This window comes from Protopterus annectens, chromosome 9.part0, assembly GCF_019279795.1.
Source record: "Protopterus annectens isolate FY-2018-M chromosome 9.part0, PAN1.0, whole genome shotgun sequence".
NCBI classification, from domain to species: Eukaryota; Metazoa; Chordata; order Ceratodontiformes; family Protopteridae; genus Protopterus; species Protopterus annectens.
Window position 1 is genome coordinate 1,718,943,580 of NC_056743.1, and position 16,262 is coordinate 1,718,959,841.

Sequence of the window (16,262 nt, forward strand, 5' to 3'; positions counted from 1 at the left end):
TGTATTAATGTCACATACCAGGTTAAGGTCTTTAGAGTCTTTAGAGTGAGTAATCCATTCACCACTTGACTTGCGATTATGCATAATTTCCAATAAAGCAGAGTCAGAGATAACCTTATATGCAAGGCCGAGACTGCCTCTGAGTAGTCTGTATGAAATAGAATACATTGACAGCGACTTCAGATGATCCACATAGGACAGATGCTGAAGACCTTGAATTCTCCTTGGGAGGAACCTTTGTGGTCTCTCCAATTGTTGCAGGTGCTTGAAAAGGTACATACCAAAAGGGGTGTTGTACTCAGTTATTGGCCTGAGGAAAGAGTACAGAAAGGTTAGAACTTCTTTTATTCTGGAGGCAATGCACTTACTTATGAGATGAGCAATACAGAATCTTCTTCTTACTACTGTGGAGACATGGTGATTAAAGGCAAGGTTTCTGTCAACCTGTGTGCCCAGGTCTCTCACCACTCAGTGCATACTTAGGGTGTTGCTATTGATCTGATAGTTAGCAGGAACATTGCACTTACTGAAAGGGATGATAACACATTTTTTGCATGGAGTTTAAGGCCATGACTTTGGCATGGCCCTTTTGTAGGATACTGACATCACTTGGAGATTCTATGACTGCTCCCAGTTTGCAGTCATCAGCAAAATTTGTCAGCCACAGACCTTAACTTTTGCTTGTAATTCGGAGAAACAGATTCCAAACAGTAGAGGTCCCAGGACTGATTCTTGTGGAACACCACTGGTTACATGTCTGCTGTTGGAGGTGGATTCCCCTATTTTGACTATGTGTGTTCTAGCAGTGAGCCAGTTAGTGACCCAGCTAACAATATAAGAGTTGATACCTAGCTGGATAAGTTTGTCAATGATGCCTGAGCAGGGATAGTGTCAAAATCCTTGGCTAAGTCTAGGTGGGCTGTATGCACAGATTTCCCCTCGTCCAGAGCTTAGGTGACTATATCGAAGAAGTCCATCAGGTTTAACAGGCATGATCTCCCTTTGACAAATCCAAACTGAGTAGGGTCAAGTGTTTACAGATTACCTATATCTTTGTTGATAAGGTCCATGATGATTTGTTCCATGGCCTTGCAGATAAGACTAGTTAGGCTAATAGGTCTGCAGTTCTTGGGGTCAGTGGAAGCACCACCTTTGTGCAAAGAAACAACAGTGGACATTTTCTATTCAGCTGGGATGAAGCCAGTGCTTAAGACTATGATTCAAACAGTACCCAATGGTCCAATGGTGTTGCTAATTCTTGTTGGATCCCATGTAGGACGCAGCCTGGCTTTAGAGAGGGCAGCATTTATGACCTGCTCTTCAGACATACAAGGTAGGGGACAGATGGTAAGGATGTCATGAGGTACATGTGGTGGGAACAGTGGAGTGAAGTTTTCAAAGAACCTGTCAGCCAACAGATTAGCTATGTCCACAGGCTCAGTATATGTGACATCATTAACTACCAGTCTGGCACAAATCTGGGCCTTTCCTTTTAGGTTATGGATGTAAATAACCGGCTCCTTATGGTTGTCCTTAGTTGAGGAAGCTAATTTGGACTCGTAGTTTGCTTTGGAGGACTTCACAAGAAGTCTTATTTGCTTGTTTAAGCAAACTCCCCTGAGAAGGGAGTGTTTCCACTTTAGGGATCGCTCTCTCTTACTCTTAGACAGCAATTTCTTCCTCTTATGGTAAAGCCTGTTAATGGTAATGGTCTACCAAGCAGGTTTGCTCTTCCTTGAGGAGGTTGCTTTGGTCCTATCAGGTACGGGCGAGTCAATGCAGTTATACAGGTGTTTGTATAAAGCATAGTTGCCAGTTCCATATGAGGGGGGGGGGAAGTAGTATGAAGCTATTTATACCATCTCATAAGTGGCTATAATCTGCTTTGGAGAAGTTTTTTAGTTCAGTTGCTGTTGGGGGGGGGGGGGTCAGGTGTGATAGTTACTTCAAATGAGACTGATATGTGGTCAGATCTCAGCAGGGAAGACCTCACTGTAGGGGTGCTAAAGTGGTCCCCCATATTGGTAAGCACCAGATCCAGGATGTTGGCACCCCTTGTGGGGGTGTCAACCAACTTGTCCAGGGCACTGGAGTTAAAGTCGAGGAACCCTTGGGCAAGTGAGTTTGGGCACAAGTAATTTACCCAGTCAATGGATGGGTAGTTAAAGTTGTCCAAAACTATGGTATTCGGATGTATCTTGACAGACTCAAATAGAAAGAGTGGGTGCACTGATTCATGGAGGGGGTCCTGTAGCTGGCAATGACTTGAATAGGTGTCCTATCAACAGTTAATTGGACCTGAAGTATCTCCACAAAGTCATACTGTTTAACCAATCTGGAGGTTTATTTATCTTTAATGAATATTGATACACTACCTCCTTCAGTTTGTGGTCTGAACGAGTGGAAGGAGGTGTAATCCAGTATGGCTGGGGTGTTCTCCACAGCCTTAAACCAGGTCTCAGTGACTGCACAAATGTCTGTGACTTTCAAGGCGAGGACTGCTTCCAGTGAGTGCAGTTTCATGTTAAGACTCCTAGCATTTAGCAGCATACCCTTGAGGTTGTTTTTAGATGGAGGGATGCTCTACCTCATGATTGGCCCCCTGGTCTACTATATGGTTATCCACCAATCCCTCTAATTCCAAAATTCCTACAGAAAGCTGTCAAGTTGAAGAGCAAAGTTATCCTCGTTGCACCTTAGTGGTTTCAACAGACTGGGTTCCCATTCCTATGGTCTCATTTACTTTACCAACCTTGGATTCTGGATCCATTTCCAGACATTCTGACCTCAGGCTGATGGCCTGGTTTCTCTAATTCCATTAATAGACACACAATCTATACTCCCCTTCCCCAATCTGACATATACTTTTATCTTCCCATAAACCTTCTACATGTAAGCTTTATTCCAGTAAATGGAAAAGGTTTGTTTACTGGGCACTTCAAAGCAATGCTGATCCTTTTTCAGCTCCAGTACATAACATCCTTGAATTTTTGGCCCTACTTTTTAAAGAAGGAGCTAGTTCTTCAACAGTTAAAGTTCAGTTAGCAGCAATATCAAATTTTCACATGGGATTTGATGGTTCCACTGTTGCCTCTCAAAAGTTCTGCAAAGCCTTTTTTCTAGGCATGCTTCTTTCACGACCTACCTTTAAAGACTCTACTCCCCCATGGGACCTAAATCTGGTAATGCAAGCACTTATTCATTCCCCCTTCTAAACAGTAGCTAAGTGTGACCTTAAATATCTTTCTTGGAAGACAATATTTCCAGTAGCCATTACTTCTGCCAGACAAATTTTAGAGATTCAAGCTTTGTCTTCAAAACCTCCATATTTGGTTTTTCACAATTCTTGGAAGACAATATTTCCAGTAGCCATTACTTCTGCCAGACAAATTTTAGAGATTCAAGCTTTGTCTTCAAAACCTCCATATTTGTTTTTTCACAAGGATATAGTTACACTGTGAACTAATGCATCCTTTCTTCCTAAGGTGGTGTCAGAATCTATTATCAATCAGTCTATTAATTTGCCAGTATTCTTTCCTAATTATGCTAGCAAAGGTGCATACATGTTACACTTACTGGATGTCCACAGACAATTACATTTTTACCAAATAGAACAAAAGACGTCAGAAAAGCTGACCAACTGCCTATTTCACTTGCAGAAAGGAAAGGAAATTGGGGAAGCCAGTTGTCAAAGTAACTTTAGCCAAATGGATAACTGACTGCATTTCATTTATTTATAGTAAACTGGGTGTTACTTTACCAAAACCGTTACGAAGAGCCATTCAACTAGATCAATGGCAACTTCCTCAGTTTTCCAATCTAGAGCATCGATGGATGATATATGTGCTGTGGCAACTTGGGCTACTCCACATAACTTTGTTACTCATTACAAATTGGATCTGGTCTCCACAGGTAGAGCATCATTTGGTTCAATGGTGCTCAGGAATATCCTTCCGTGAGTCAACCTGGGATCTTAGGTAGAGGGGGACTCTGTCCCATTAGTTAAGGATAGAATGAAAATTGACATCAGATAAAAAAAGTTATGTACTCACCGTAACATCTCATCTGTGTTGCCCATTTTCATTCTTCCTCAACTCCCCACACACCACCCCACACCCTTTGTAGACTCCTGGAAGTATAAATTGTTAAAGGATATCACTGTCCTTTATACTGAGCTCCAGATATAGTCATCTCCTTATTCAACTGCACTACAAACAGTTCTTTCTACTAAAAATCGGCAAAAAAGATCTGAGGTACTTGGGGTTGGTCCACTATGGGTAAGGGTGAAGCTTGAGAGTTTTTGGTTGCCACGAGCTTTAGCAACGGCCAAGTCAGATCTGAAGGATAGGATCCGAACCCATTAGTTGAGGAAGAATGAAAATGGACAACATAGATGGAACGTTATGGTGAGTACATAACTTCTTTTTTTAAAGGGACTCTTTCTAAACACGTGCATATTATCGGGGTAGTCCCTTATTTTTTTCTTTAGCACTCTGTAATTACTCCCATTCTTGTTCTGTGAGATTCCCCCTATTCTGCAATACTTAACTTTTGTCAGTCCCTCTAAATAATTCGTTACTTCTTAACCATATCTCTTTTTCTTCATTTATTTCCACGCTGTTTTTAAACTTCACTTTAATTTTACTTCACTCCCAGTCATATTTTTGGTAGAAATTTCTGTCTTCTCTAATAACTCCTGATTCCACTAACCATTCCTTAAATTCCTCTCTTTTTAACAGATGGGGAAGTGCTGGTGTGTCATTTATATTTCATTACTCTGCATTTTTATTTTAGTTATTATTGTCACGTGATCTGACGCAGTTATTGTATGCATATCAAAACTTTCAATTAAATGCACATGTTTGTCTGAAATATAATGTCTGTCTAACCTAGCCCAGCTTTTGTACTTTGGGGTAAAAATATGTAAATTCTGTACAAACTCCTAGTACTGAAGTCACATTTTCCATACCAAATATTTTCATAAATGTCTTCAAAAATTTAACCTCTTTTGTTATATTTTCCCTTCTCGTCCCCACAGATACATCCTCACTGTTGCAAATCAAATTCCAGTACCAAACTACAGTAAACTCTCAGTTAACCGGCACCGTTGGGGATTGGTAGATGCCAGATAACTGTAGTTTCTGTTTGCTTGAGAGTTACTATTAAAAATAGGCCTGACTAATTCTCTACCTTATACTACTTTTGTTAGGTTTGACTTATTCTCAGGTTGGGGAAAGAGTGAATTTATTCCTATCTTCCTTTTTAAACCTTTAAAACTCTAAAAACGTAAGGTATGTTTCTGCGGCGGGACGGGGACAGAAAGTGCAACACATGAAAATTGTACTGTAGTTCTTCATTTTTTTTTTTTTGCCGGTTGCTTGAGAGTTCCAGTTAACTGAGAGTTTATCGTACAAGTGATATTCCATGCTGAAAGTTAATTACTTATCCTAGAATTTTCTTAAGCTCCATTGTAGCAGTTCTAAGTGGAATATAAATACATGCCAGAGCAATCATCCTCCCTTGCCAGTAGCCCCTTAGGACTACAAATCTGACATTATTATCTTATTCCCCTCTTCTATTACTATTGGAGCTCTTTTCGCAATTAATACAAGTACTCCCCTTTTTCTTTGCCCCAGACATTCTGCTGAATAACCATCCTGAAATCCTCCTTTAGCTTCCAAAAAGTTCCTACCTCACTCATTAGAGCCCTAATTAAAAAACTCAGATCAACCACCCTTTCAGCTGACCTCTTCCCCGCAGACTACCTGCAAAAAGCTGCCAATGCCAAAGCATACCTTGTCTCTATTTTGATAAATAGAACCATAACTGAAGCCTTTATCCCCACTATCTGGAAAATATCACGTCATTCCACTCCACAAAGGAGGCAGCTCCATTGAGCTGTCAAACTATAGGCCGATAGCCATCCTTTCCCCTCTAGCTAAAATTATGGAAAAGTGTATCCACAAACAACTCTTACACTACCTTATTCAACATAATCTCCTGGACTACTCCCACCATGGATTTAGTCCTCATCACAGTACCACCTCAGCCCTCCACTCCTCTTCTAATGTCATAAATTCGAACCGTAACAACAGCAAACTATCTTCTGCCCTGTTTCTCGACCTTTCCAAGGCCTTCAATATGGTTAACCACCAGTTACTCTTACTTACCCTAAATAAATTATCCCTAAACAACCATGCTATACAATGGTTTCAATCTTATCTTAGTGGAGGACAGCAGGCTGTCCTATGGCAGGACAAACTGTACACCCTTCTCCATGTTACCCTTGGTGTCCCTCAAGACTCCATATCAGGTCCCCTTCTATTCTCCCTCTTTATCAATGACTTCCACACTGTAATCCCAGGCACAACCTGTATACAATATGCCAATGATTCCACCATGATTTGCTCAGCCTCTACCCCTACAGATCTCCTTACTTTAACCCAGAAAACCTTTAACACGGTGGAAAATTGGCTCTCTAATCAACAGCTGATATTAAACCCAAACAAAACAAAGCTATTGCTCTTCTCCCCTACTCGCAAATCCTCTCAACCTTCGTTTATTATAACATCTAACAATGGGACCATAATCTCACCAGATATGTATACCAAACTCCTGGGTGTTATAATTTAACAACCTTAAATAGGACATGCACGTTAACCAAACTATTAAAACCGTTAATAAAAAAACTTGGCTCCCTATACAAAAATAAACCTTTCCTCACCTTCTGGCTAAGACTGCAATTGCCCGTACCCATCTGCTTTCAACTCTACTCTATGCCTCGCCAATACTCACTAACTTGAATAAAACTGAACTCAGCAAACTCTCTAGCTGCTACAATCAAATTGCCAGGTTTGCCACAGGAACTTCCTACAGGACACACCACTGTCAAAACCTAAACCACTTAGGTTGGCTAGAACTCCCCAGGCTAATTCAATATAATCAACTCATTGTAGCATTCAAAGTTATTAACCATCCAGAAAAAACACCCTCCACCAAAAACATTATCCATCCCTACAAAAATGCCACTTTACTTTGTTCCACTACAAAACTTTTGGTTCAATCTGTTAAAGCTAACAACCTTTCTGGAGAATCTTTGCAAATTCAGTAGGCAAAACTGGGAATTCGTTCACATCTGACCTTACTCTGATCCCTTCAATTAATCATTTCAAAAAAAATTTAACCCAGTGTTTTAAAACTCACTGGTTATGTCATTGCTCTAACCCTGACTAAAGCCTCATCTTCTTCCATATCCCTGCAACTTTTATTCACAGCGACTAATCTCCTACACTAAAAAGTTTGAAATAGAAACTGTAATGTGTGCAGATACTCTGTATATAAGCTGCACATATAGGTTTGATAAGAGAAACTGTAACATATATGTATATATTTCTGATTATAAGCAGTATTCTTCATAGGCTTGAAATATGACTGCAACTTGTATGTTGATACATGTTTGTACATATACTGTAACTTGCTTGTCTTTATCTGTTTGTAAGTTTGGAGCTTTTCTCCCGGGGCCTCCGCTAAAAATGGACATGTATCCAGTTGGACTATCCCAGGCAACAAATGTAAAATAAAATAAATAAATAAAATAAATAAATAAAATAAATTACCACATTCATATGCTCAGTTCTTCCCAAATGTTTCCCCTGCAGCATAGCCATTTGCATTCTGCATTTTTAAATATAGTTTACTACTCTTTCTTTTTTGTATACATATGTAAGGCCATTCACATTTACAGGTAATAAGGAAATTGTCTTTATGATATGAAATACGAAACCAGCTGAGGTGGCGTACTGGTAAATTGCATAGGCAATGGTGTGAAGGGTCTCGGGTTCAAGACCTGCAGGGACGGTTTACAGGGAAGTAAATAATGTGGGAAGAAATAGCCAGGGAATTGTTATGGCTAGGCTTATATAGGCCCTAGGGCCGATAGCCTAGTGCCAACTTACGAAATTATTATTCCCACCTGTTGGATCTAGGATGTTTGCTCGATTGAGCAAACGTCCGAATCCATAAAACCCAAACACACTTTAACGAAAGCGCTTTTATCGAAAAAGCGCTTTTGTTAAAGCGTGTGACAAAATAAAAAAAAACACTACATTTACATTTTAGCAGGGGGGCTTCCCCCCTGCACCCCCCAGGTGGGGGGTTGTGCCCCCCACTCCCCTACTTTAATATTCTCCCTCCAAGACCGCACTACAGTGGAGAAAAGGGAAATTTCCCTTACCCGCACCGTAGTACAGCCTCGGCAACAGTCATACTTATGCGAAAGTGCTTCTTTGGTGAAAAGCACTTTCGCGTAAGTATGCCCGGCGTTTGGATTTCGGTCGTTTGCTCAGTCGAGCAAATGTCCTAGATCCCACCTGTAATATATAACAGCTTTTTTTCTAAATGTTTAGTTTCAGCTTTTGTGTTACCTCTACACACTAATGCTTGGCAGGTTGATCTTTTATACAGATGTGTCTTGACATATCCATTTGAACTTGCATCCCATCTTACAAAACTGTGACACCCCACCACTGGCTCAGTAATCAAGGAGCCTCAATCCTCACCACTAGAACCACTGGGGGACATGCACTGTGAGAATGACAAGTACACACACTTTCATCTGCCTTGCATCTGTGCTCAGGAAACTTTGTCCTATAAGCTTCAGGTGTTGACTTAAAACACTCTGACAGACAATTTGTAACAGTATAATTTAAGCAATCAGTATCAGACCATTTAGAAATAGCAGTTACAGCTTTACCATGGAGTGAGGGTGTCAGGAACCGCACCCAGAGCCCTTGGTGAACATTATACTGTTTACATACCCTTTCAAACATATGAATAAAACTGTCAAAATTTCACCATCTGTAAATTGTGGAAGCATCTCATTTTCATGTTGCCTCTGTCTCTCATTCTCTTCAGCTTCCAAACATCTCAGTATCTTTGCTGCTTCTAATTCCATTTGTTTTTCCTGCTGCATTCTCTCTGCTGATTCTATTTCCAAATGTTTGGCCTCCAGTTCCAAGTCTCTAACTCCAGATAGATTTTTAAGTCCTCTGTGGAAAGGTTGAACTGTCCATTTTCTGAGAGTTGTACATCTCTAAGGCCAGTCTAACTGTCCTCCTGGTTGCTGGTCTGTGATGCAGCTGTGACTAAGGCTACAAGAATCTCTATTTTAGTCAGGTTGGCATGCACCAGTCCTTTGTCTTGGCACATCTCAGCCAACTGGCTCCTTGTCAGCTTGCCATGCTCCTCTGCTGACCTCCTTGCCTGCTCTCCCTAACTAAGCTAACAAAAAAAAAATAAATAAATGAAACTATTGTGATGTGAAATGCTCACTGTGTGGCTGACTGAGAGTACAAACACCTTCCTTAGTGACCACTGTTTGCAGGCTACAGGAATTCAATATCCATACCACTGAATTCTAATATGTAGATATCCCACCACTACCACCAATATAATATGCCTCCCCCCACTGGCTCAGTAATCAAGGAGCCTCTATCCTCACTACTAGCACCAGTGGGGGACGTACACTGGGAGGATGACAAGTACACACACAGTAAAGTGCAATTTCCATTAAGAGCAAACAGAGACCACAATCAGTCTGGGGCTGGTTTCTCCCCCTTTCTCCAGATCCCCAATAAGACTCTCCAGGCACAACTATAGAGTTCAGATCTCAGCTGCGTGGCCAAGCCAGGACCTCCACCACACTCTCTGTCCAACCAGTGCTTCGGGTCCTGCCCAAGTAGCTGACAAACACACACTTTCAGACTTGATTTATATGAACACACACACACACACACACACACACACACACACACACACACACACACACACACACACACACACACACACACACCTGGGAAAGGCTGACACAGGTTTACTAGCTATGCCCCCTTTTGCCAAGACTATAAGGTAGTTATCACTGCCACCAGCAACACCCTTATCAGCTACTTTAAGGCCCTTAACAGCGGGTGTCCAACCTTACTGTGTAATGTTACTATTAATCCAAATGGTGGTTTGACCAACAGCAAGACTAGAAGTGGCCCACAGTGTCACCAAATAAATATGCAAGTACTCTCAGAACTTAAATATATCTCACAAATATCAGCCACAATGAAATGATTTATAAAATAACAAGAAAATACTCAGTAAATAATCACAGTTACATCAGAGTTCGAAATGACATGAAATATTTAAAACATCATTGCAGGACATTCTCAAATAAATAAAGAAAACATCTAAGCTATTCTCAACTACATTCCTGGCTGTATTTAAGAGAAATTACTGTACCCTAGTTAACTTACTTACAGAGCAAGCAGGCAGATGTGGCGAGTGGATATTCTTGTCAAGTCAAAGACAAATGCAAAATGCTCTCTCTCTCACAGACTTCTTCTCACAGACTTCTTAAATTAATATTTCAAATATTACTGCTGGGGTAGCTGGCAGTATGACAGCACATATTGTCATCTGACTACCTCAGGTGAAAACCACCAGTGATGCAGCTGTTAGCATTTAGCATCTACGTGTGAAAATACATAAACAAGGACTCCTCTTAGATCTAAGGTAGATCCTGGAAGTCATAGAATAAAAAACATTTCCAAGACAATACAAAAAAACTTCTAGTTCTAGACTTTGCGTCTGCTACTGCACTGAAACTGAAAGATAACATCTCTTTTGTTTATGGCCCAGCCATAAAGTAACTCAACCTGAATCATGTTTCTGAAGTTTTGCAAGTTAATCACCTGTGTTTCAGTCTCCCCTGTTAAAATACATATATCTAATCAGTTACAATAGTGCATATACATTTCTGCTCAGTACTTTACAATAATATCTCTTCAGGACACGTCTGTACAATATGACATACAGTTCTAATACATCTGTAACACAAACATACGAATCATGTTGATATTCACAAATGACACATAGCCATTTACAAAATTCCAGCTAGCTGGGCTGGCAGCATCACCCTTTGTTACACAAACCTCCAGAACATCCTCCATATAGTCCAAAAGGACCGTTAACGTCATTACACAAAGTTGTACTTAACATCATTTATGTGCCTGAGAAGATTTGTTTTTCTCTTGGGAGGTGGATGGTGTAGGTTTCCAACTGTCTGGCAAAAGCCCACTGTGGAGGCTTAGCAAATAAAGTGATGGGAGGGCACCAGCCACTTGTATACAGTGGATGGTATGTAAACTGAAGCACTTGCTGATGATCAACACTGAAATTAGGTCACCCATCAAACTATCAGGATAGCACCTTACTAATTAGGTCAAATCTTCTCTCAGTCATGCTTTCTGAGCATGAGGAGGGGGAACCTGGACACAACTAACGGTGCACAACAGGGACAGCAAAGACGCATATAAAAAATAAATTGTATACATTTTTACCACACCATGGGAGTCTATTCAATATGGCTACTAATCTGTAAGAGAACCACTTAATCCTTTTACCTCCTGGTAATCTCTCCAATCTAGACCAAATTCAATGGCCACTAGAATCTTCCATGATTCCAATACAGCTATAAAAATTCAACACGTATGATCCTAAATACCATAATTACATCTTCATTCATTCTTCTATTGCACAATTATTTTAGTATTTCCATTTTTTACTCACAGCAGTTTTGTCCCCTTTATTTTTGACTTACTCTTCTTTGACATTTTACTTTTTTTTCAAGTTTCCTATACATAGAATGTTCTAATGTCTAAGTCTCACATACATATAATGTTATAAAGTATATCAAAAGAATCTTAACTTACAAACTTATGTACTGGGGTACTACACCATTCCTGTGTCTTGAACTGATACAAATGCAGCTTACAACTAATATTTCTGTTTGCTTCACTTACTACATTGCCATCTTTTTGAAATCAAATTTCTTTATTTCTTTTTTGTTTTGGCCTCCATGCCCGCCATCACTGATATCTACACTATCCCCATGAACTCATTTGCTTCTGTGCCACAGCAGTGGCAAAATCTTGCCATATGCCTTGTGACTGGTGGCCCCTCCCTCTCCAGGGAAAACTCAAGCCACTAACATGGTGAAATTAATGCACTTACATTCATCATGGTGAGAATTGGGAAGAAGCCACTACATACTGTTTAGAAGGCAGACATTTTGGGGCTAAAAGGGGAGGAAAAAACCTTATGCAGGAGGAGATGAGTTGGTCACATACACTAACTTCAGGAGAGGGACAACAATACAAGTGGTAGCCGGGGCAGGTGATACGCTCACAAGGTCATTGATGGGTGGCAGCCTTCTCAGTGAGTATGCAAAAGCTCCCATTTGCAAGGGGAGGTCACTGTCAGCCAACACATTAATGTTGTTTACACGTACTCTTCAGTTTAGGGGGTGTGGTTAGGCTATCTGAAATACTGTCATTCCCAGGATGCCAGTAAGAGCACAAAATACTATCATGGCTACCTGAATGAAGCCCCCCCCCCCCCCCCCCAGCCTTAGCTCTAAGAGAAATCCCCAAAAAGGAGGAATGAATGGACACTGTCTGATCAAAGGGGGGGGGGGGCTTAATGGTCAGCAGGCATAAAGGCCAAAGTGACTTAAATATATGGGCTAGAACAGCAAGTTTTACAACATACCTGAATGCCTTGCGTATTATCTTTAAAAAAGCCACAAGCACTCACAAACCAGTAATGCAAACTGTTTGGTTAAAACTGCTTTTCAAAGTCTGAAAAATTCAGTGGATTACAAACCGCTGTCACTAAATCAGTCATTAAGGTTTCACACAATTTAGTCTACAAAACAATAAAAAATCATCAATTTATCAGTTCAGGTTCGAGAACAGTCAAATTGCAAACAAACCTTGAAAAAACATATGCACTCATAATCATTCTTACAGAAAGTCTACCACACTGATTGATGCCTTTCTAAATACTAAACAGAACACTAAAACGGATGTTTGTGTACAATTCTGTTGTTCTGCACTTACACTGGCACCTCTCTCTGTCTTTTGGGTATGGAGAGTTGTGGCTAATGTGATGAACAGGCACTAATGACTCATTTCCCCACTGTGATGTTTAAAAAGAACTGAAAAATTAAGATTTAAAAGTTTACTTATGCTGAATAAATACTGCATAAAAAATAAAAATAGTCTGACATACAGATATGCAAAATTCCACCTTTTTCTGTATGCAGAAACATTGTCAATGTGGTTAAAACAAGGAAAATAAAGAAAACGGAGAGCAACTCACCAGAAATTTCCAAGAGGGGCCATCCGAAAAATCTGCTGTAGTACTGTGTAATTACTGAGCCTGATTTTACGTTATCTCATGTTGTGGCAGGGTCCATGTATGTACAGATAAACTCTCAATGTAGAAGTTTGTACACAGAGGATTTAAATACAATAACATCATGTTATAGTGTTGTGCATAAATAAAACTGGACTGAGTGCACATAATCTCAAAATGAAATACTCTGCATGCACAGAACTCTACTGTAGATTACATTACATGTTGCAGAGGTGTGCAGGAGAGGGGCCTGATTAAGTCTTGACAATCAGATGGTGCAGAGAGGTGTGCATGCAATGGGGATGATTAAATGTGGATTGTGTCTTGCTGCACTGATGTGCATACAAACAGCCTGAACAATTTAGGATGATCTTAAATTGTTTTGATATGATCATACATGCTGACTATAGTACATTCTACTACTGTGCAGGAAGACAGAGTGAATAATTTAGGACAATCTCATGATATAGTGAAGGGACTGCACTAATGCTGATTTAATGCAGATTATACCATTTGCTACAAACATGCATGCAAGACAGCCTAACACATGCTGTAGTGATGCGAATGCTCAGATCATCATTTAACTACAGATAACATCACGCTCTAATGAGCCTGCATAGGTGAGGATGCTCTCATTCCCATAATGCAGTTATGTAAATGCACAGGGTTACGCTAAGAGCAAACAATATCACAATTTGGTGGTGTGAAAGAACAGATTAAGGGGAACAGATTAAGGGCAGATGACTTTACAGTTTCAGTGCTGTGCATACACTGGGCTTGAATGGGTTTCTGAAACACTAACATATTCAGATGTGCATACACTAGGCTTGAATGGGTTATTGAAACACTAAAATATTCTGACTCCAACAGGACACAGCATCTCTGATTCAAATACTTTAGTAAATTCAGGGGTGAAAATCCAGTATAGGTACATAGTTCAACTTAAATTGTCTATCTTTACAACCTAAATCGCAAATAACCACCACAATCAGTGCAAACTACTGCAGTCAATTTTGGCTCAAGCTAAAAAAAATGAAACTTTAATTTTCGTAATTACCTAGTTAGGGATTCTGCATATCCATGGCGCTAATGTACAAGTTCAGAGTTGAGATCCAATGAAACTGATAGACAAATGCATATATATATATATATATATATATATATATATATATATATATATATATGTGTGTGTGTGTGTGTGTGTATGTGTGCGCGTGTTTGAGGGAGTGGCAGATTATGGTCTTCAACAAGCAAAGATGTTACCTGTAGACTATCTTGTGATCATGGAGAAACTGGAGTCCAAGAACTACACAGGCTGAATAAAACCTGTAAAGGAAAAAAAAAACAGATGGTGAGAACAGCATAGTCTTAAATTCTCCATTACTAACATTATCTTGTCAGTCACTCCACCCAGCCCATGTAACAATGACACATCTCAATCATTCTGGCTGTAAGCTTTAACTTGTTAAGCTTAACTCACTGGAAAATTCTTTCTTTAAAAAAGTGACAAAAACAAAACTATACTACACAAATTTGTCTGATGGAAGCAGCATCACACCACCCTGTCAGAAAGCTGCAGACATGGTACAATGTATACTTTCAGTTTTGAAGGTATGACATGCCAATAATTTTATGTTACATTTGTCATTTTCACTTCAGCACATCTCACAGTTTAAGTATCGCTACATCTACCAGTCTCTCTTACTTCTGCAGCAACCTGGGAGCTGACATCAGCTACTAACTCCCACCCTCTGGATGGTTATCTCAGTGCTTGTGTTGCTAGCTGAGTTCAGGGCCCCAGGGGCACACTCAGTGTTTTATCCATCTGAAAAACAAGCTGACAATGTTGTTTTCTTTGGAAGTTTTGAAATTATCAACAGATAAGTGAAAGTTTTGTATCAAAAAATATTTTCTTACTTGGTTGTATATTTAGGCTATAACACGTAATACTACCATAGGCAAAACATTTAAATAGGCAAACTGTCCCCAGTTATTTCTAAAAGTACTGCTCGTTTCTTTTGGGGCACACACAATCCTGGTGCTGAAACTTAATGCAGACTGTTTTCTACAGCTGTGGAAAGTATAGGGAAATGTAAATATATCTTTTGAAAATAAACTAAAAAGAATGGAGTAAGAATAGGAGAATGGTCTACAGAATGACACGTGATATCCCAAACACAATTTTCCAGTGTAACACCAAAGGTAAAAACAAACATAAATTGACCTTAGAAGTCACCAACCATAAAAAAGGTTTCCAGTAAGGATTACTACCACAGTATTAACAGAACAAGTACACAAAGGTCCAGAGCAACAGTCAGTGCATGAATCTGACCTCGCTCACTCAGTACAGAGGATATTGCTTCTAATTTCAGATGACAAAGTATGCTACTTGTGTCTAGCTCAAGTTCATCTTCCCTATCAGCCCTATAACTATACTTTTGTTAGTTACTTACAATTGCAACAGCGGACTTCTTAAAGCTTAAGATAATTTTGCTTTACTTTGAATTCGTTAACTCACGTGGAGCACTAATCCCAGTGGACCTACTTCAATCTCAGCTTGGGGTAAACACAATTCCATACATTATATACAGAGTGATTGACGAAACACAATATATGCATGCATTACATGCAGAATGGAAATCAGTGTTGGCATGCTGACAGAATCCTAATCAAAAGCAGAGTCAGAGCAAGGTATGTAGAGGAAAGAAGGGTAAGAAGAGGTCAAGTTATATGACCAGAGAGATAGCAGTTGCATTTTCAGAGTCTTGAAATGTGCTTTTATTTCTGTTCACAAAATGGGGTAAGAAGAATGATCTTTAAGAGAAGAAGGGACAAATTCTCACAGTTTGGAACTAACGACTGAGAGAGCAAGGTCTGTGCACTGAAGCCTAGTTTGGCGGATTTGGAGGTGAGGACCTGAGTGATTAAGATTTCTAAGGCTGTATGTTGGTGCATCTCTGAATAGTCTGGAGGCTAATCATACATTTATACCCTGCAAAGCTCCACCCAAAAATCTCAGT

General features: G+C 39.8%; 1 protein-coding gene across 1 annotated transcript in view; it reads right to left on the reverse strand.

The window, feature by feature from the left end:
- Positions 1–16,262, reverse strand: part of LOC122812231 (serine/threonine-protein kinase N1-like) — a 2,446,550-nt gene that overhangs the window by 413,612 nt on the left and 2,016,676 nt on the right. Inside the window, exon 17 of the mRNA XM_044084586.1 lies at positions 14,506–14,568. Within this exon, the coding sequence (XP_043940521.1) occupies positions 14,506–14,568 (63 nt within the window). The remainder of the gene's footprint in view (positions 1–14,505; positions 14,569–16,262) is intronic.